This window comes from Grammomys surdaster, unplaced genomic scaffold, assembly GCF_004785775.1.
Source record: "Grammomys surdaster isolate TR1022 unplaced genomic scaffold, NIH_TR_1.0 173, whole genome shotgun sequence".
Taxonomy (NCBI): Eukaryota; Metazoa; Chordata; class Mammalia; order Rodentia; family Muridae; genus Grammomys; species Grammomys surdaster.
The window spans coordinates 1,737,973-1,760,282 of record NW_021604621.1 but is presented as its reverse complement, the minus strand read 5'-3'; the positions used below and the strand labels follow the sequence as shown (position 1 = coordinate 1,760,282).

Here is a 22,310-nt window from a genome sequence, read left to right as displayed (position 1 = left end):
TCTCTCTCTCTCTCTCTCTCTCTCTCTCTCTCTCTCTCTCTCTCTCTGTGTGTGTGTGTGTGTGTGTGTGTGTGTGTATTTCTATGTCTGTGTTTATATCTAGATATTTTTCTATATATGTATATGCACCATATATATATGTATGTATGTATGTATGTATGTATGTATGTATGTATGTATGTATTCCAACAGGTCTCCTTTAAAACACTTCTAAAGTGTATGATGCTACAGATACAATGTACTAAAGTCATAAGTGTACAACATAAAGATTTTTGATAGTTAACTCCCCTGATGATGCCAACCAATCCACAAACATTATCTTCACATCAGAAGCCTCTCATCTATCGCATCCCACTTAGTCTGTCACAGTTTACTCCATTTGTTGCTGTTTCTATTCATACAGAGATTCCCCCAGTCTCCACCTTTCATGGTTTAAGCTATTTAGATGCTATATAAAGGATTAGGATACTTTAAAAATAAAACCATATGTTAATAATCTAAATTTTAATTTTACCCTATATTTAAATTGAAAGAACGTAACTAATTTAGTTTTAAATGAAAATTACATGGTGTTGTTGCCGTAAAATTACATGGATAACAATTTCCAAAGCCTTCTGGTACAATTGACAGTCTCCTCAATTCAGTTAAGTGTTTATAAAGTATTCTCAACTCAGTTTACCAGTATTCAGTGAGCAATTACTTTGGCAAAGTAGTTTCTTTGGAAAGAAAAGTATACTAGAGAAGTGCTTCTAGTTTTCTTAATTTTGTGTCCTATATAATACACTAAAATAAATAGTATTATTACATAATAGAAATACAACTACCTATCACAGCTTGTCAAATCTAAGTAAATATATAGGATTATGTGGATTGGACAACATTTTTGATGATATTCAGAATGATTTTTTTGTTTCAGAATTTTTTAAACTACTCATAATAATCCTTTGTACCACTTACAGATACTTCTTTAAAATATTAAGCCATATTACATATTATCATAATCAAACATATTAAAACTTGGATTTATATGTCTTATAATATCACAGTCTAATTAAAGTATATATAGTCTAATTAATATTAAATTAAGACAATATTTACAAGGATTTGTTTTATACAGTCTTCTTATAATAAAAATTAACATCACTAAGGGAGTTCAAATTTGATTAATACACTCATAGATGATTGAAAATATTTATTTTCTAAACTATCACTTAAAGTGGATTAGTATTATTATAAAGATATATGTCCCTAGTATCCCCTGATTCTTTAGGACATTTAAGATGAACCAATGTTGATTTGTGTAAAAGTGTTTTTCTGCATCCAATGAGTTGATCATATGATTTATGTCTTCAAGTCTATCTGTTCATGTACCTTTGTTGAACTATTCCTGTATCTTTGCAATAAAACTGGTAGACGATAAAAAAAAAGTATACTAGACAAAAGACCATCTTTAAATGTTCCAGGCTTTACTTGGGAAACAGAAATTTAGAGTTTTAGTCCAAGATACATTCTGAATAAAGGTTCTACATGTTGAATGACCATTCATACTAATTACACAAAATAAAACCATTAATATACATACCCCTTTGTAACTAACTAACCCAGCAAAAAAATATATTAGATATTTTACAGACACAGTTGATGATTCCTCCTAACAATATGTGAAAATGACCTGAATACATGGTAGAATATACCTCATTAAAGAGTGGAAAATTTTATCACAAAAAGATGTCAAAACTTATAAATTAGATGTCATTGCAATGAAAATACTAGTAGAATCTTTTTGAGGAGCTTTTAAAATGTGTTTATCAAATATCCTACATGTAGAAAATACAATTACAAATATAACAGTTTATCATTTGAATCACTGTATCAAAAACTAAGTGTGGAAAAAATAAACTTAAAAGTTTAAGATGTTTTATTTTATCATTTGGAATTGTGTAAGACTTCTTAAATAAGACCCTCCAAACCACGAATCTAAATTTAAAGAACCCATGGGTTTTACTGCATCAACATTAATATTTCCAAATCCATGAAAAACTATCACAGACAATGTTGTCAGATAGATGATAGACTGAGAGAAGTCATTGGTTTCTATGATATCCAAAGAACTCTGGTAAATTAACAAGAAAAAAAAGACCAAAATCACAATAGTTACAATGGGAAAAATATATTTACAAGATGGGGAACATAGAAGGGAAACTTGACTGGCCAGCAAGTCTATGAACAGTTGCTTTTTTTTACTGGTATTCAAATGAATAAATTAAAACAGTGAAATATTTCTCTAGTCTTATGGTTGACAACAATGCAAAAGTCAGGCAACGGCAAGTGTTTACAAGCATGCAGGGAGACAAAAGGAATGTTCACATATTATTTGTAGCAATGCAAATGGACATAGCATTTGAAGAGGAATTTGACTGTATGTATGTGTATACATACACATATAAACATGCATATACATACATACACACACACATAACACACACATACATATATCCCAACACCCTTACCCCTGGGTATATATTTGTTTAAAACAATGGGGCACTTTCAATGATATTTATTTCAGAAATATTTTTTTGTCACAGAATAACATGCAGACAAAGTAGATGTCCATCAATAGGAGTGAAGTATGGCAAATGGAATGGAATATAATATATGGGTCATAAAGCAGAGAATTAGTTGTATGAATATCAATATAGATCTTTAAGACAGTCTTATAAAAATAACAACTAAAATATAAATAGCTGAAAGACACTTGTTTTGATTTGAGTGCATGCAAATATAGATAGTTAATAAATATATGATATCATGAAAGATGTACTCACATCACAGCATTAGAGAAGGTACCTGTGAAGGGACAGGGATGGGAATGAGAATGAAGACATATGACAAGAACGAATAAGATTTTGCACTGAACTGAAAGGTCTGATTACTTTAGTTCTCTATGGCTTATTTCTTCCTCCAAAATAGTGACTTTAAGTGAAATGGAAAGGAAGACATTGACTCTACCCAGGGAAATCAGTTTGGAAGAGGTCACATTTGGTGTAAATTTTTGAGAATGGACAGAACGTTAGAGAGTTCTGGAAGAGAAGAGTGTCTTTAGCAAGTAAACCAGTTGCTTCAAAACTAGGCCATAGGAGAGTACAAGACAGGTTTAAGTTCACAATAAAGACTTATGTCTGAAGTCTATGGCAAGTAATGGTGTTTAATAGAATATAAGCCTGTGAAGACAGGTGGAAACTGAAGGGTGAAGGACTTTCAATGCCTGCTGAAAGAGTTCAGGTTTTATTTGAAAGTAATAGGTGTGATTCACAGTTTTTGAACAAGGCTGCAATTGGATCATAACTAAGAATATGGCTGTCCAGAGAATGTTAGAAGAATTGCAGCTATGGTTGGATACAGAGGCTGTTGTCACTCTCTATGTGTGATCTAATGTTGGACTGAGATAAGCTTCAATTATTGGCTCTTAATGAGACCAATAAGAATGAAATGGGTGTGGGCTTGGAAATTGACAGTGCCTGAGAAACAAATGACTATGTGATCTACAGGTGGTGAATGAAGTCAGAAGTGAGTGGCAAGATCTATTGAGCAGAATAGTAGGGGCCAAAGAAAAGGGCTTTGAGAACACAGTCACCTGAAGGGCCCATGGGATAATGCATTGGAAGCCACAGACAAGCTTTCAGAAATAAAACTAACAATACTGCAAACAAAGTCTATATATAAACTAAGAACTTAGCATGTTCACTGGTTACTTCCCCAAGAAGATTCTCAAGATACAGGTGTTTGTCAATCTAGAGTGCCAGGAGTTGGAAGAATAGGAAAGGGGAAAGCAGAGGCAAGGACTTTTTGACTAGTCTGTCAAATAATTTGTTCTCAAAAAGTGGCAGAGAAATTATTTTGTAGCTTATGAGGAGAAGGGGTTTTGTTTCTTTGGTTGGTTGGTTAGTTGGTTTTACTACCAAACAGATAAAAACATGTTTAAAGACAAAAAGAAAATAAGATTCAAGAAGAAGAAGGGTGGTTCCTCTATTACATTCCTAAAAGGGTAAGACCCATAGAGCAGCCTTCCAGGCAAAAGTTCATTGGAAGCTAGCCTTGGTATATCTCAGTTTACATCTTTCTTCTCCTTGTACCCCTTGGCCTAGTCTTCCCTTCCAGATGGACTCATAATAGTCATCAACCCAACCTCTATACTTGTTTAGACTGGTTGAAACCAGTCTGTCTTTGTTAATCAAAGGAGCAATTTAGGTGCTTGGTTCTCAGTCCAAAGGATCTGAAGCATCCAAAACCTGGAAGAAGGTCCCTGAGGTTTGTGTTCCACTCAGCTGTAGGGAAAAAATTGTTGCCACTCTTGGCTGAGGCAGACTTCACTGGGGACCTTACATGTACAGAATTCTCTGTAAACTTTATCTGAAAGATTGCCAGCACCAGATCTAGAAGCTTTTTGAAATCCTCATAAAACTAGAGAATGAAAAAGGTAGAGACAAAATTGGGGCAGGCATAGAATAGTGGGGCCTCCTGACCAGTTAACCCTTCCAGTGCAGGCTCCTTTGGGTAATCTTTTTCTTTCATAAGTCCTGGCCTTTGGCAAGTTTTGCTTCCTGTTTTGCCTTCTTCTGCTTCCTGATTTGCCATTTGCTTCCTGTCACACCCTCCATTCACAATTTTCCCCTGAGTTCTCTTGAAATGGTTAATGGATTTTCCCTAGATCTCCTTTACCTGGGAACTAGAAGACAAATGTATTGTATAAAGTGACTTTATTGCTCCCCACTCTAAGTCAAAAGTTGGCAACAGTGAGCTCTGACAAAAATCAATGACCAAGTGGAAACAGGAATACACACAACATGAAGAACTCTGAGAAAACATGGTTATTTGATGAGACTCAAGCATGAAAGCTGCTTTTCTATCTACATGGGACATTGATTCTGACCTGGAAGTCAGAATTACTATTTCCACAGCAGCAAAGACCATTTCTCTTCCAATGTACTATTAGACGAAGCATTAAGCTCTTCACTAAGGGTAGATGTGGTACAATATTAGTAGCAGTCTAGTAGATTTTCTCTAGGTACACATCTCTAGAGTGCTCTCTCTGGTTCATGACTCACTACAAAAATGACTGAAATACTGAATACTGTATATAACTTATACCAATGGGTAGTTCTGGTTCTCAAATGCTCCCATAAACCTCCAATTGAGTCTGTTCTCCTGTTCACCTTCATTCTTACCTCTGGGACTCTTGATGCATCTTACAGTCCCCAACTCTCGAAATCCCATCTGTTTCATCTACTCTTCTTCTTGGCTGCCAGCTATTGATTGAAGAACACATAAATATATACTAACTCTAGAGAAGTGGTTCTCAACCCTCCTAACATTGTGTCCCTTTAAAACAGTTCCTCGTGTTGTGGTAACCCCCAACCAAAAAATTATTTTTCTTGCTACTTCACAACTGTAATTTTCTGCTGTTATGAATCATAATATAAATGTTTGATATGCAGAATAACTTTGTGAAAGGATCAGTCTACCCTCAAAGGGGCCAAGACCCATAGGTTGAGAACCACTCCTCTAGAGTCAGTGGAGCTCCTGGTGCTTCTTGGCAAGTCTTAACACTGCTCAGTGACCTTCTTGTCATGTCCTTTTGCAGTGTTTCCTCTGCACTCTAGTCACCCTTGGCTCAACACTTCCTTTCTCTCTGCCTTTGACCTAGACTTTCAAGGTCATTGAGGAAAATTAGATGAATTTGAAATCAATTTTCTTCACTTCTTTTTTTTTAGTTACCAAGACTTGTCCTGAGTCTTCTTCACAATCACCTTTGACTCTCTAGTACAGAGGACTGAAGAATCTTGTCCTGAGTCTTTTCTTTACATATCTCATTTCACATTCTAGTATAAAGGACTTAAGGATGAGATTTCCAAGACTAATCAATCAGCAGTACTTGAACACAGAATTATATCCCTCCTGCCCACTTTGGCCTTTGTGTATATAGTTTATCTTTCTTCTGAGCTGGACAAAGATCTGTATCTCAGTTACTTTCCTATTGCTGCAATGAGAAACCATGAACAATTAAGGCTTTGCTTACAGTATCAAGAGGTTAGAGTCTATGACAGTCATGGCATGGAATATGGCAGCAGTCAGGCAAGCACGGTACTGGAACAGAAGCTGAGAGCTTACATCTGATCCACAACCACAAGGCAAAGAGAAAAAGGTAACTAGGAATGTCATGGGCTTTTAAAACCATTCTCATCCAAACTGCCACAAACACATTGGGAGAAAGGCCTATTTCATATAGAATCATGGTTTGTACATTGTAGAGATTCAATAACTGATGATCTGTAAACTGATAAGTTCTTAGGGGACAGAATAGATGTATTTGAGTTCTTTTGTCCTTTGTGTATCTGCATAGCTATTTAATAAGAGTACCTCTGAATATCCAGAGAGAGTACAGAAAATTTTAAAAGATTTAACATGCTTTACATGCAGGATTTTAGACAGGATTTTGCATGATATCTTGGTGGAAATTGTCAGCATGGAATTGACTTATCATTTAATGAAAGATTAGTGGAAAGGGTTGGGACTAAGATATGTCTCTGATAACATAAGCTATAGATATACCCTTGGATACATTATTCAACCCTTTGAACTCATTACTTTCTCTCTTTATACTTAGGAAAGGGTCATTTTGATTATTAGATGGAGTCTTGGATATGAAAAACACTTTTTGAAATCTGAAAGAAACTTTTCTCCAATACAGATGTGTGTGTAGCTTTTAGTTGCAATGCCACAAATAGCCTGGAGCTTCTATTTGTCATCCATACCACATCTATTGTAGCTTCCGGCATATCTTCCTTGTGCATTCAGAACTTAATTCCAACTACCCATCATGTAAAGTGAAAATAAATAAAAAATGTGAAGTCTTTTCCCTCCAGACCCCATCCCCACTCCTCTCTTCTTTGGCCTAGCTATGTCTATCTGGATAGCTATACTAGTCCGTAGGAATGACTGTATATAGTTGGAGGGAGAGAAGATAAGAAGAGCTGTAAGTCATCACAGTTTTTTTTAATTCACATCTGTTCTTATCCCCACTTTAGGGACACTCCTTCTCATACCGCATTGCCTTTTTTAGCCTTAACATAAGGAGGGAGGTACCTAGTCTTACTGCAACTTGATATGGTTATATTTGGTTGGTATCTATAGGAGGCCTGCCCTTCTCTGAACAGAAACAGGAGGGGAGGAGTAGATGGGGAACAGTGGAGAGAAGGGAGTTGGGGGAGGAGGGACTGGGAGAAGAGGAGAGAGAGGAACTGTGGTCAAGATGTAAAACAACAAACAAACAAAACATTTTTTTTTTACAAACAAAGGAAAATGCACAAAGCAATTCACTGCTGACTGGAATGTATAATGTAAACTAAGTCAGAGTACCACCACCCTTACCAAATTAGCAGACTCCCATGGGTATATATGTATTGGGGTTAGAACATGTATCTTTTCATCGGCATGAGTATGGATATGAATATTGCTCTAGTTCTAAAAGAATACAGGGTGTTCATTTGTGTGAGAACTACACTGGGATTATGTGAATATACCCTTTTCATGTTTTTCTCCCTGTGAGATCTCTGAGTTCTTTAATAAGTGAGTTGTGGTAGAGAATTTCTTTGATTCTACCATCTTCCTGTTTAAGAAGCAGCAGTTAGTTGCTGTCTGTTACCTCTCAATGGGAAGGAGTCTCTCAAGAAAATGTAGGAAGCCAACATTGGCCCAGATGCAATCATCTCATACCACTCAGTATGAGACCAAAGATTGTGTAGTATAGCAATGAAGGATAATTTATTGTCAGAGAAAAATGCTGCAAGTATCCCTTAGCTAATGGAATAGACACACTACAGCGAAAAATTGCTCTAAAGTGAATGTCTGGCAGGTTATATTCTGCTGTGATTTTCATTATAGAACCATGGTGTTTTGATAGAAAAACTGAAAGAAAAAACATTGGCTCTCACTTGTAATTAAACTGTATATTTAAAAATAAACCACTTATTTTAGCACTAAGTCTAATCACTTTAAAACTATAATGAGAATCCTGTGCCGGATCATTTGTCCCTGCCTTTCACTGCTTTAAATTCTGCTCCTTGTTTCATTCAATCTTTTCCTGCTGAAAACTCTTCCTCGTGAATCTTTAGTCATTTAAGGGCTTATTGCCTTAGGAGCCCAATAAATGAGAATTTTGTTTTGAAATTGGACTTTACTTATTCTCTTTTGCCCCCAAAGCAAAGCCTTGCAAATGGAATGAATGCATAGCTTCTTTTCACTGTATCTCTCCTAATGCTCAAAGCACCACAGAAAATAGGACAGATAATATAACCCGTTTTGTTGATGAGAAGACAGAGGCATAGAGATTCATCTCCTTTCTCCAAAGCATACAGCAAAAAAAAAAAAAAAAATTGTGGGTGGGGACTTAAACACAAAATGCATGTTTTTAAAATGAGAAGATTTTCAGAGAAGCAGAAGCAACAACAATCCATGTTTGCTAGCAAGCATTTTAGTTGTAAACAGGCCTGCACAATCATTCTTGAGGTATTCTTCTCAACTCTAAGCAGGAAAAGAAACTTATAACAAATTAAGTAATCCATGTCTTCGCAACAAATGTTATAGGTTATAGACTGGTTATAGGTTAAATTCATGCCAAATGGAGCCAGATGTACTTTCTCATACACACTGGGACTCTGCATAGACTATGTACCCATTCCAAGGAATGTGCAGGCTCATTCAGCCCTTTGTAATACTTGCAGAGGTGGGTTTTTTGTTTCTATTTATATGATCAAATATTGCTCACATTTACAATTTTGTTTGACTCCTTGGTTTTTGCAATGTCCAACTATAGGAAAGTTGGTTCTGCTTTGATTCCTGATACCAATTGAAGAACTGGCCATGGAGAAGACAGACCTGCAGAGTCATCAAACCATTTACCTCTATTCAGACATTCCCCATGGACAAAGGAAAGGTTGACATTTAAAAACTAAATATTCCCATCATAAAATAAGCAGATGATGTCTAAATTCCCTCATCCCCCACTAAATTAACATTGGACCATTGGGACACTTAGAACATCAAAATACGCCTACTAGAGTCTTGTAAACTATCCATTGGCCATAGTCTTATTAAAGAGGAGATTTTGATTGCAGAACAAAAAAAATGATTTATATTTATAACACTTAGGTAGTGTCATTGCCTGAGGTACAATTTCTGACTTTATTAATTCTACTAGTACACTTGTGTTTCTTAGTTCTTGTTCTGGTGAAAAATTTTGGGTGGAATTATGTAAATGTCTTTCATATCAATAAAAACATTAACATTTTCTTTCCTAAATAGCTCTTACTGTGGGTTTTATTTCTGTACTCAGAGCATTGTTCAATGGAGAAAAGTGAGGAAAGAAAATTATCATTACATTTAGAAAGGGTTACTGAGAGCATTGATGGAAAGAGTTGCCTAGCAAGAGTTAAATTTATCATTCTGGGATTTGTCTTTGCCAACATTTTAACATGCTGACAACAGCCAATGGAACGTGTGTGTGTGTGTGTCTGTAAACAAAACTTGTAGATGCATGTCTTCATACCAGGCAGTGCTAGCTGTTTCAAACACTGATTGCAGCTGAAGAACTAGAAAAGAAGTGTTTCTATCTATGCTTTGAGAGCGAGATTCTGATACCTCTTCCTTTGCAGTGACATAGACAATCTGGGAGATTCACTCTTTGATAAATGCCCATCACTGTCTCTCTACAAAATCTTTGTATAGTTATTTCTTTGTTTAGATAAGAAGAGTTATTCCTACTACTGGCTGGCAAAATGTGGATGATGTTGATATTACCAAATCAAAATAAAGCTTTGTGGGTGACAAAATTCTGTATATCTATATAAGGAAGTTTTTGTTTATACTGTTACTGTTTGGGTTTTTAATATTTTTATTGTTTTGTCTGATTATTTGTTTGAGTTAGTGTCTCTTGTGGCCCACATTGGCCTCACACTACATTAGCTGTGTAGCTAAGGATATCCTTGATCCTGATTCTCCTGCCTCCACCTTTCAAGTGCTAAGATTACAGGTGTGCACTATCATGCCCAGCTAAAATCTTTAGTTGCCAAATACTACCAACATCCTTCCATCACAGGGGTACTCCTTCAATGCTGCTGCTTGAAAAATAACCTTAACGGGCCTTGGCTCTTCTCATCTCAATTTGTTCCAATAAAGGAGCATAGACTTGATTGGAAAGCCCTAACACTAGCTCTGTCACTGAGTAGCTATGGGACTTTAAGGCCCATTGGCTTACTGTTTTTCTGCTTAGTGCTCACAGCCTACATCACAAAAGTGTTCTGATGACTCAGAGGAAGGACAGAAAGAAAATTGCTGTTCTGAAATTCCCTTAAATATTTCTGCTCTTGAACACATATTCATTAATATCTGCCTTATCATATTTATATGGCTAGTCTGCTTTGGCCAGACTCTGTCACGTTTTTCATCCTCCAAATTCATACCCTATAACTAAGATAAGAATAAGAATTACAGTTATAAATTAAGGATGGTTTGTGGAATCCAAGCCACCTCCTTCCTGCACTGGAACTCAGGGATCTTGATACTCCACTCCTAGGGAGCTCCAGGGGACTTTCCAGGTTAGCAATAATTATTCAGTCTCATTTTGCCCCGAGTTAATAAGAGTTGGAGGAACACTTAAAATAAATTCATGTACATATTTAATTCTCTATTTTCATTTATTTCACGGTTAGACTTTTCCAATTTTGTTTTTAGTGTGTACCACACCCTAGATACTCCACGTCCAAAGATGCTGCAGCATCCTTTGCCTTCTAAAATCTTCCAGGCTAGTGCAAAAGCAACTGCCAGCCCTTACCTCAGATGTTCCAAGACTTCTCAAGTACAAATGGTCCAAACAGGAACTCCTCATCTCCTACCACAGGCTCTCTGTCACCTCAAGTCACTTTGGAGATCCCTCAGAGGCCCTACCAAGTAATGTGGTAATCAACCTTTGTACCTCCCTTGGTTTTACTCAACAAGTTGAGTCTAGCACAAAATCTTTGTCACCTTTAGTCTCTAAAACATTGTTCAATGCTGCCTGCTCCCCATCTGCAGTCCTAAGAATTTAATGCAGACCATGGAGGTCACAGCACCAATGTTCCATCTCTGGCTCTGCTGCCCATACACTTCACTTACTCTTGTGGCAAAAAAGATAAAAAAGTGGAAGTGCATTGAGCCATAAGAATGAAAGAATTCTGGGGGACTTGCTGAAATTTTGAACTCATGATCTTCACAAGCCATTGTCTATTAAGGAATAGCAATATACTAATAACTTTTATTGCACATTTATTTTGCTAGGTACCATGCAGAATTATCTTCAGCATGGATTCAGCACTGTGGCCATCATTCCAATAGCATGAGCACCACCTGGGAATTTATTAAATACACATTTTTTTAGCCTCACCTAACGAGTCTGAAATGGAGGGTGGGGTGTGGTTGTCTGTCTTATATCACTACATTCTGGTGAATCTGCTGCACGCTAAGGAGTAAGAACCATGGCTTTCACTAATTAATTTGCATAAAATTTGTAAGTGCCCTGTGAAGGAGATACTAACTTATCTTTATTTGATATGAAGATGAGTAAAATGAGGTCATCCTTTGTGCCATCATCCTACAGTGATGAAGAGGGGATGTGAATCCCCTGGGACTTTTTATTCAGAATCGTTGTCCCCTTAGCTACTATGCCAGGCTGTTTCTCTAAACTCCAAACCCTTACATTGAGAGCCAATGTAAAAATTAAAATGTAGCTTATGGACCATAGTAAACCTCTTAAGACCCAGTGTTGTCTGCATCTCTTTCCTTTCTCACTTTGCTCAAGCTAAGTCTGGCTCTTGCTCAAAAAAAGGTGATTTGCTAATTTCCACAAACACATTGTTCTCTATATTTGGAATACATTTGCTACCATATTATTAAACCTTTCCTTATGTCTCTAACCTCATGCTGGACCACACATCTCTGAATTCCTCTGGCACTCATGCACTACAAGTTTTAAAGTTTATTGCGTATGACTTCATCCCCAACGATTTCTTATGATGAGCTTGCTCATTTCCAGGAAGCAGGGCCCACCTGCTGAAAGAACAAAACAAGACTGGGGTTGATAAGCAAATGTGGAAACATCACACATAAGGGAGAAATGAGGAAGTCCTGACTTAAGACTATCAGAATATAGACAAGCACATATGTTTAACTTATATTTAAAGTTGGATTGAGCATCTTTGCTGATGATGGGCTGGATGTGAGAATAGAAGTAATGTGGAGAGGATTGGAGGATGGGATTGCAGAGAAAACAACACAATAAGCTCTTGTTGGCGTTGAATTGGAACATCATAGTGCAGGGAATAGCCAAAGCACTGGCTGTAGGCTTATGGCACATTCAGAGGAGAAGTCTAGCTAGAGGTTCACACTTGGAGGGGTATGTTAAAATGTAGTCTGTGTTGCTTTAGAATAAAGTATGAGCAGACACTGAGGACCCCAGAGTCTGGGAGAACTAGGTCATAATCTGTAAGGAATGGAGAACTGGTCTCACAGATGTGGGTTGTCAGTATATATACTCTATGATCCCCTGATACCTCCTGCAAAGGCTTCTCAATAACATCCATGCATCTCTCACATAAACTTCAGGCTGATAAGCATGAATTATTCAGTCCTAACTGACCCTACTCTATCATGAATGACACCTAAAGAGAAAAGGGAATTGATATTTTTTGTTCTACTTACCAGGTATGTTTTATAAGTATTGATTCCTCTAAACGCTAACAATAATCCTACACAATAGTGGGTATCATGCCCAAACCCTTGATACTCAAAATAGCTAAGAAACTTGCCTGAGAATGCAGCCAAAGTGGCTGTGTGGAGCTCTGAGTCCAGGGCCATGTAACAGTGCCACCACACCCCACTACCTCCTAGAATACAGCTGGATCCTCAAGAAGGCTGCTTATAAAATTACCAATGGCTTGAGGTCAGTATTTCTTTTTTTGGTCAAGCTTCAAGAATGGCATATGTAGCTCAATCATGCTAGCCCCTTTTGTCCTGGGAATACTTTTATTCCTGCCCATCGTGTAAAAGCTTGTCTTTAACAACATCAACATGTTGGCAGCCAAAGAACATGGCTTGAATCTGAAAATGGACCCCCAGACAGAGTTATTAAATTAACAGGCTGGCAAGCCAAGGACAGGTAAGAGTCTGCACAGAGCCTTACCAACCTAAAACAGAAATGCATTGCTTTAGATAATGCATATTCCATGATAGGTAAGGAAGACATTCTTGTCAGAATGACATAAGACAGGCTCTGTCTTGTTTGTGAAATAAAAAAGGGGGGAGAAGCAGAGAGCTTTGGGGCTGCTTGGCAAGAATCTAACATGGATCAAGGACAAGGAAATGGGCTGCTTGGCAGGAATATGACATTGACCAAGAACAAGGAAATGGGCTTCAGGCAGAAATCTAACATTAGGCTAGAACAAAGAAGTAATTTCAGGAAGGAACCTAAATCTTAGGCTAGAACAAGGAAGTACCCTTCAAACATGAAAATGACTTTGTGATAGGACAGGGAAGTTAGCTTAGATATTTTGGTCATCCTGATAAGCCCTTAGAAATAGTGATCATGGGAGTGATCATGAAACTTTGTTTATTGCCTTGCTTTTTCTTTGACTAATTTTGTTTATTGTCTTGCTTGTTCTTTGACTATTTGCATCTATTGTATTGCTAGTTCCTCAACCTAGAACTGACCTTAATACTTTCATGTAATTAAAATGATATAAAAGCAAAAAGGAGGAGGGGGTATGGGATAGGGGAGTTCTAGGGATGGGAAATGGGGAAAGGGGATGAAATTTGAAATGTAAATAAATAAATATCCAATAAAAAAACAATTAAAACTAGACTGATCTTTTTTTAAAAGAAAAGGAAGAAGAAGAAGGCTGCCCCCTTCCTTTCCCTGCTTTGTAAATATCACTTGCATCCCTGGCCTAACGTTTTGTTCTCCATTAAAGGACAAGGCTCCCCTTGGGAAAAGTAAACCTGAAAGTCATCAATCATTCATGCCTCAGTGGGAATGAGTTTCAGATTCTTAGGAACACATTTTAATTTTATGAGAAAGGACCACTGGAATCTTGAGGGAGGGATAATAAGGCAGAAACACAGCAAATTATGCAGTCAGATTCTTCCATCAATTTTGCCATCCCATCTAGTTTCAGGTATATACTTCTAAGATTCTTAGATGCTGTTTGTGCATATTTCTACTATGTTATAGGTACCTCCATTAGTGGGTCCATTATCCTAGTTGTCTGGTTCTAATCAAATGTAACCTTACACACTGACTCCAAACCACCATGATCAGGAAGAGATAGGCAGCTTGAGCTGTGGTTGTAGACCTGTAGTCCCTGGCCTCAGACACAGTTCTGAACCCTTGAGAATTAAGTCCTGCTGTGGACATTAAAACATTTTGAGCAGATGGAGGCAGGAGAGCTTGTTGGAACAACGTAGAGGAGTCCCTTCTGCACTGGATGGATCCATCTGCCAAAATAAATGACATGTATCAGGGCATGGCACTAGTCCAAGCCCATTGAAATTCTGTGAGCCATCCAAAAAGTGATGGCGCTTCAGATTGGGTTTGTGATCAGAGTTAGAGAGAGAAATGATGAGTGAGCATCTGGCTGCTGCAGCCTACTGATGGGAACAGTCCCAGAGGAGGCTCCAGGGTGAGAGGGAGACAGCCTCAATGACCCCATAGGACATCTGCCACAGACAGACAAACAAACAGAGTCTAGCACCGAAAGACTATATAGTCTCATGCCGTTCCTACCAGCTGTGTGACAAAAAAAAAAAAAAAAAAAAAAAAAAACAAAAAAAAAAACAACCTTCCTTTTCTCTCAGCCTCCTCCACCCAGTACAAAATAAACCCTGGGCTAAATGGTCTCCAAGGCCCTTTCCCTGCTTGAACATTCTGTGACTTCTTTGACACTGGTTTGATTTCTCTTTCTCTGTGTGAGAAAGGCCCACCCACCCACCTGTTTATCTGTAGTCTCTGTGTGCTCACACTGACCTCTGCTGGCCATAAGAAAAACTGCCGTAGACCGAGTCTGCAGGAAAAACAAACCAAAATGTAATGCAGTCTATCAGTGATTCAGTATGAAGCCTAAGTGCCACACTTCAGTGCCACACTCTTCACTGGAGATGAGGGTGAATGGAAACCAAAGCAATGGTAAGCACAGATCAAGACATGCCTCCTTTTATCATGGCTTCCTTCATCTGTTCCCAGTGTTCTGTGCCGCTGTGTGCAAGGATTTCCGTGGATGCCAAGATTTCTTGTCTTCAGCACTACAAGGCCTTGACACCATGCTGAGGAGGCAATTCAAGATAAGCCTCCAGACAGCTTCCAGACAGGGCCCGGTGCTGAAATCAATCTGAGGGCTGCTGACATATCCAACCAACCGAAACAACCTGAGACCAGGCCCCAGCATCTTTGTTTCTCCGAGAGGGTACCTTCCCAAAAAACCCTTATGAACTTTTTTTTTTAATCTCATGAGTTCTTTAAGTGACTTGCCTGTAACTTTCTGGTAAATTTAGCGTGCTCACTCAGACAAGAGAAAGGAAGCAGTTTTCTGAACCATCCCCTGCAGACCAACTCTGAATTCTATTATGGCCATCTTAGCATTTCTCAAGCCTAAGGTTCCTAGTGTACCCATACTGGCGAGCTTGTGTTCAGAAACAGAAGAGAGCAGATGTGGATGGTGCCAACTTGTGTGCTCACGTTGGGCACTGCTTGAACTCCCACAGCAGTACAAGCAGAATGGGAACTGGGCCACACGATAACCCACTCTCTTAGTAACTGTCAAGAAATTTATGATGTCTATCTACCGTTTATGGAAGAACCCCTTTTGGTGGGTCTGATATTTGGACCAAACATTCTGTGGTCTGACTGGATCTTCTCTGTGAGTAGCTCCAGCAAGTCCACCATGTCCCCAACCTCCCACCAAGCAGTTCTCTCCTCCAACAGCTGGTTCTTATCTACTTCCCTTGTTCCTGCCTCACGCAGGCTGCCCCAGTGTCCTGATGATGCTCACATGTTCTCTATATGCTGCTGCCTGATGAGTTACAACTCTGAACACTGCTTTCTGCCCAGCTGTTTCTCCAGGTCTGACCACACTACGCCTTCAGTTTTCCTGCCTAACTCTCCAGGCTCATTCTAGCTGGAGCTCACTTGGCCTTCCCAAGTAGCCATGACCTCCCCCCCACCCCGCCCCCCAGCCATGGGTCAGGTGTTGTGCTCCACAGGTGGCCTTTCCATTGTGTGCCTGAAGTGCTCGCTCTCTGTGCCGTTTGAATGGGAAACTTTTGAGTGATAGTTGGCAGTGCAGAGAGTTGCATCTCATTTGATAGAACATCTTTCACTTCTTTGCACGATCTCTAAGGTCTTCATGGGCCTGATTGACACTGCAAGTTATATCCCAAAGGACCAGCACAGCTGGTGGGTACAAGTATTACCAGAATATAACTCTAAACACTGTGTTTAAAGCGCTGTTTTCAGCCTTTTAAAGTGCAAAGCTTGAAGGTGATTAGAAAGGGCATCTCAGTTGGCTTTTGCAGAGTTTTTCTTTTTCTTTTTTTTTTTTTTTTACTGAGTTTTAGAAAATTATGGGCAGTCACTAAAGAGGCGGGGAGGTGGGACTGGAAGCACTTTTGCAAATGCAATTTCGACCAGATATGAGGTTCCCAGATAGGTAGTGCACATGGATAATGGTTTTCACTTTTCAGCCAAAAAAAAAAAAGACTCCCTATTGAGATTTGTTCTAAAGGATAATCCAGGCTGTCTGCTTTGTACCTTCTGGGGTTAATTCTCAGTCTCTGGCTTTTAAATGTCAGCCAGAACTCTCAGACTTAATTATTACAGACATTTTATAACCAAGGCATTCAAAATCTTCAGGCTGCTCACTCCTGCTATCATAATTGATACTTAATAGATCTTCTCAGGCTCCTTGTGCTTTTTACATTGGGTACAGTGCAAATAGTGGGAGGGGCTGAAAGGAGGATAGGAAGGAAGAGTGAACAAATGAATGTGTATGGGGGGCGTGTCCCTGTAAGTATTTGTTGCCAGATATAATGATGGGGTCCTGGGATCAGCTGACAAAGATGTACTTTGAAGAGTTAGGCAGTTTCAGTGGTCACTGTTCTTTGCCCCCCTGGGGCAGCATTCTTTAGACATGGCCACTTCTGAACTTAAGTGCAAGCATGTGGTTGGCCATTTGGATGTGACTTATAAAATGCCATGACTCTCTCCAGTGTTCTGTTCTTTCACTATTTTGACAATCTGATGGATGGCCTGGCATTAACTAGGAAGAGGACAGTATTATCCAGCCAGAATAACTAATCTCCTAAGAAGTACAAAGTTGAAGGATCATGGTGCACATGAATCTTATTAAATGTGCTTATAAAATGTGTTCTATCCAAATAAGCTTAACAGCCCCTAAAATAGCCCTTTCTGATCCCTGTCTGGAACGTTGGCATGCCTCACAGATCTCTAAGCCAAAATTATTTAGTCAAGTGGTGCCCGTACTTTGTATATGAGAAAATTGGAAATGTTGATGTTAAATCTTCTGTTGACTAATTTTCAGTCTTTCTGTCCATCTTTAGGGGCACCCTGGGCCAATTGGAACTCAAGGTCCAGCCGGTCCCGAAGGGCTTTCTGGTCCGACTGGTTTATCAGGGTTGAAAGGAGAAAGAGGCTCCCCAGGCCCTCTAGGACCATATGGATCAAAAGGAGATACGGTAAGGAGCACCTTTGATGCAAAGGTGAAAGTACCAAAGTCAAATGTTCATTCTCAGTTCTCAGGGGAATACTGTTGTTGCTCCTAAATATTTTGGTGCCAGGGCACAAACTTTAAGAAGAGCTGAGCCAAAGTACAGTATGTCCTTGTGTGAGAGTGTCTTTGTGAAATATAATACTATGTACAATGGGTATACAGCAATGAAGTAAAACTATGAAGAAAACAAAAAGAAAGAAGAGAGGAGAGAGAGAGGAGAGAGAGAGAGAGAGAGAGAGAGAGAGAGAGAGAGAGAGGGAAGGGAGAGAAAGAGAGAGAGAGAGAGAGAGAGAGAGAGAGAGAGAGAGAGAGAGAGAGAGAGAGAGAGAGAGAGACTACCTGGGCATGGTGATGCACATCTGTAATCCTAGCACTCAAGAGGAAGAAGCAGGAGAATTGCCACACACAGTTCAAGGACAGCCTGACCTACTTAATAGGTATCAAGCCAGCCAAGATCAATAAAAATGCCCATCTCAAAGACAAAGAAAGAAAGGAAAGGAAGTGACTAGTGGGCTGGCGATGGAGAAAAGCGTTTCTGGAGATTCTCAAAGCAAGCAAACTATCACGTGAATATATTGTTTGCTTGTATAATCAGTTGGCTCATTCGTGTCAAGCCATGGGGGTTTGAGCTGGGCTTGGGTTGAGAGTCTGATCAGTAGAGATCAAGCATACAACACAGGCAACTAACAAGCAAGAACTAACAGGCAAGATTTAGAAACAACCTGGCCCCATAAATATAAGGGGATGCACTACCAAATCAAGAATGGTAATAACATTATGACTGGCCTGCTGAATTTATCAACTCAGTTGAGGTGCTCTGTGTATTTTCATCACCTCCTGTTAATCTCATGTTTAAGGGAATGGATTACCACACTAAGTATAAGGTATCTGAAGTATAACACTTTATCTGGATACATGAGGTTGAAGGCAATTTTCTACTCACAGATGAGGTGGATGGCAATTCATGAATCACGAATATTCACACCCAAGGAAAGGGAGCCATTGTGTAGCATGCAAGGCCACATAGAGTTGTGCTTGGGAACCGAGTGAACCAAGAGGTTATAGGTGACAGGCTTTAGCATCAAGAGGTTGTGGTAGCCCTGGTTCCTGAAAGAGGGTATGACTTGGCATATTTGACTAAGTAGTGGCCTAGCCTAAACTGAAACTGCCATTTGTGGATGAGCCAGAATTGTACTTATCCTCTGATAATAAAGGTAGTGTAGCTTAGGACCCTTCTCTGAAGGAGCAGAATGGAGATAAATTCTTTTGTTAGATTTGTCAAAGTCCTTCTGTTGTTATCCAGATGTGAAGGCTGCCTGTAATATTTAGCATTAATTTTTAGGGCTTACACTACACTGTTTAACACAAGAACTTGTCTCAGAACATAAGCATGCTCAAGATCATTCTTAGATCAACTCCTTAGACTTGAGGTAGGAAGTATGGCAAGACAGTATGAGGAAGGAGATAAAAAAACACCAACAAAATTCCATCACCAAAACTATTGACCTTAACAGGCATCAATTTGATTGTCATACACGTTTCTCTCTCTTCTCCATCTTTAGGGTCCCATTGGCGTTCCTGGTTTTGTTGGCATCAATGGGATTCCGGTAAGTATATACACGGAAATGACTTTAATATCACCTTTCAGGTTCTGTCTCCTGGCTCAGGTACTTTGACCTTACAGATAGTGTGTGTGTGTGTGTGTGTCTTGTACAAGTATTCTCAGAGTCATGCACTGAGATAGAGTGTGGGGAGGTGTAAAGAGCAGGAGTCCCACACATGTAGCCTTGCACTCAGGTTCAAGCAACCCGTAGTCATACAGTTTAAGACGAGACGTGTCATCCATGAGAAAACATCTATATCTTAATCTAAGTAAGCTAGTACTGAGCAGGGGTGAGGAGACTGAGACGAGTTTCAACTAGACATAGAGAGGCTGCCTCTGAATTGCAGAGTCACATTGGAGCATGCGTGTACTCATTACAGGAAAAGCAATAAGGTGCGCCAAATTTGAATGAAATAACCATAATGATACCGTTTATTTCAGTAATGTGTTCTTGTCAGCCTTACTGCCCTTCAGAGGGAATTACTCTTCAGTCATTTTGATTGATGAGATTGATGATTGTTTGTTTACCTTTCCAGATATGAATGGTAGATCTGAAGCTTGTAAACACCCCTTTCCCCATTCCATCCAGCTCTACCTCGTAGATTCCCCATTTGTAACCTATATCCACACTTAACCAACAGCTTCTGATTCCATGGTGACTGTTCCCGACCTCTGGACTCGTTAACACTTGGAGCTTACTGGCTAGTAATTTCTGCTTTTGTCCATACTACCCCTTTTCTGTATTTATCCCATAACCTGGGTCATGTTTTTCTGTTAAGTCTTTTCAGTCTTATTTAAGATACCAAAAAGGCCATGGACTACACAAAGAGGAAAGCTCCTCCACCTGAGGGGGACGTTAACCTGCCCTTATCCTTCTAACAACCCCTAAGAGGTTCTTTTGAACCCTATCTAAGCACAGTTGTGGATGCTCTAGTCTGCCCATTGTCCTATGTTATACAGCCTTCTGGTATCAGCAAAGGTGATTCAGATTTTTTTGTTCTGATCTCTAAGCAATATCTTGAGCACCTGCTATGTGCCCATACTTTTCTATGAGGATATACAGGAAGGATATAGTTTTGCATTCATATATACTATCATCTGACCTATTTTTCTCTCAAATCTAGTAGACATTTGTAGATCTACAGAATACAAGGCCCACTCTCTGTGTGTTTCTTACTTGAATCATGTCACCCATCAGCTGTCACATTTTATTCAGCTGCAACATCTAGAAAATGGCCAGGAATAAGACAATTGGAAAATTAAGTGGACAGGTATACCCATCCTTTTTTGACATTCACCTACATTTTCTTATGGCCTTGTTCCTATGCCTGCGAGAGGAAGAATCCCTGCCCAGAGGTTGTCATCCAGGCTCAGGAGATGAGTGTAACTGATAAACTGGAGGTACCACTACCCAATCATCCTACATACCTGGCTGGGTGAGAGATGCTCATGTGATTGGAACTTGCAGTGTTCCTTTGCCCTCCCCCATATTCTCTCTTTTGAGCTGGAACTGAGAGCAAGTAAATCTTGTACTGCCTAGGCTTCTTCTAAATCTAGGCTGGAACTGGTCCCCAAATCCAACTGGATGCTTTTTATGCCTCAAACTTACAGTCAATGTAGGCATTGATCACTTCTCTTTGTGGTTTCATTGCTTAGGGGAAAAAGTTGCAGCTCTCCAGTACCCTCCAAATAAGCTGGCTGCTCCCAAATAGATACACCATTTTCTTGTCCTTTCCTTGACCAAAGGTTGTCTGTGCTTTTCCTCTCCAAACTATCAAAGAAGTATCTGTTGTGTGCCTTTCATTTATTACTTACCTCTTCCTTCCATCTTGAAGATCTTAGGAGTCTTTGGTGTGTGGTTCACTACTCTACTTCTTGATACATACAGTTCCCTGGTGCTGATTGCTTTGTGTGACAGTCTCATCTGGCTCCTTAAAATCACAGATAATATCTTTTGTCACACACACACACACCCCAGGCCCAAGAATCCCGGGAAGCCTAAAAATAGTTTAAATACCTGACTCCTACTTCTAATATCTGTAAAAGCCAGAATTCTCAGACTGATGGAGCTACTTCAGACAGAAAAGCGCAGAAGCTACAGACTTTGTCCAACTAATCAAGTTGTTCAACTTTCAACAACACATATTTAAACACTTCATCTGAAAACAACAGCTTCTCTGACATATCTTACTAAATTGAACCACTGTAAAGATCAAGTTCCTCTCCTAACAATAGCTGATCATTAACACATGTCACTGGTTTGGGTCTACAAATTTCAATTTTCGCTATTATGTAGACAATTTCAACGTGGAGTCACTTTCATGATAGCCCAGTTCATTTCACCAAGGGCCATAACAGCCAATAGAGGGCAATAGGATATTCAATATGAGTACAACAGACATTGGGAATGGTATGGCTCAGGGCTTTGAGATATCCCAGTTGTGTGTTAGGGCAGTTGACACCTTCCACAGATACATACTTATAAAATAATTTCATTTAAGATGAGTTGAGCTTGGATACTCTAATGGAAGAACAGGAGGAAGGACTGTGGTCTCTAAGGGGATAGGAACTCCACAGGAAGACTAACAGAGTCAACTGACCTAGACTCTTGGGGCTCTCAGAGACTGAACCACCAACTTAAGAACATACCGAGGCTGTACCTAGGCCTCCCTGCACAAACTTTATAATCCCATGCCTTTTCCTATGTTTTCAGGCAACCATTGGACATCTTAGACTATATCCCACATGATTAATGGAGGCCACAATATCAGAAGAAAGTCTCATTTACAATATTATTATATAGAAAATGTTATTAGAGTTATAGGAGGTAAACAGACTAC

At 39.2% G+C, this 22,310-nt stretch overlaps 1 protein-coding gene across 1 annotated transcript in view; it reads left to right on the top strand.

Annotated features, from left to right (window-relative positions):
- Col4a6 (collagen type IV alpha 6 chain) overlaps window positions 1–22,310 on the top strand; it is a 302,326-nt gene that overhangs the window by 213,793 nt on the left and 66,223 nt on the right. Inside the window, exons 4-5 of the mRNA XM_028767474.1 lie at window positions 17,698–17,832; window positions 19,430–19,474. Coding sequence (XP_028623307.1) covers window positions 17,698–17,832; window positions 19,430–19,474 — 180 coding nt within the window. The remainder of the gene's footprint in view (window positions 1–17,697; window positions 17,833–19,429; window positions 19,475–22,310) is intronic.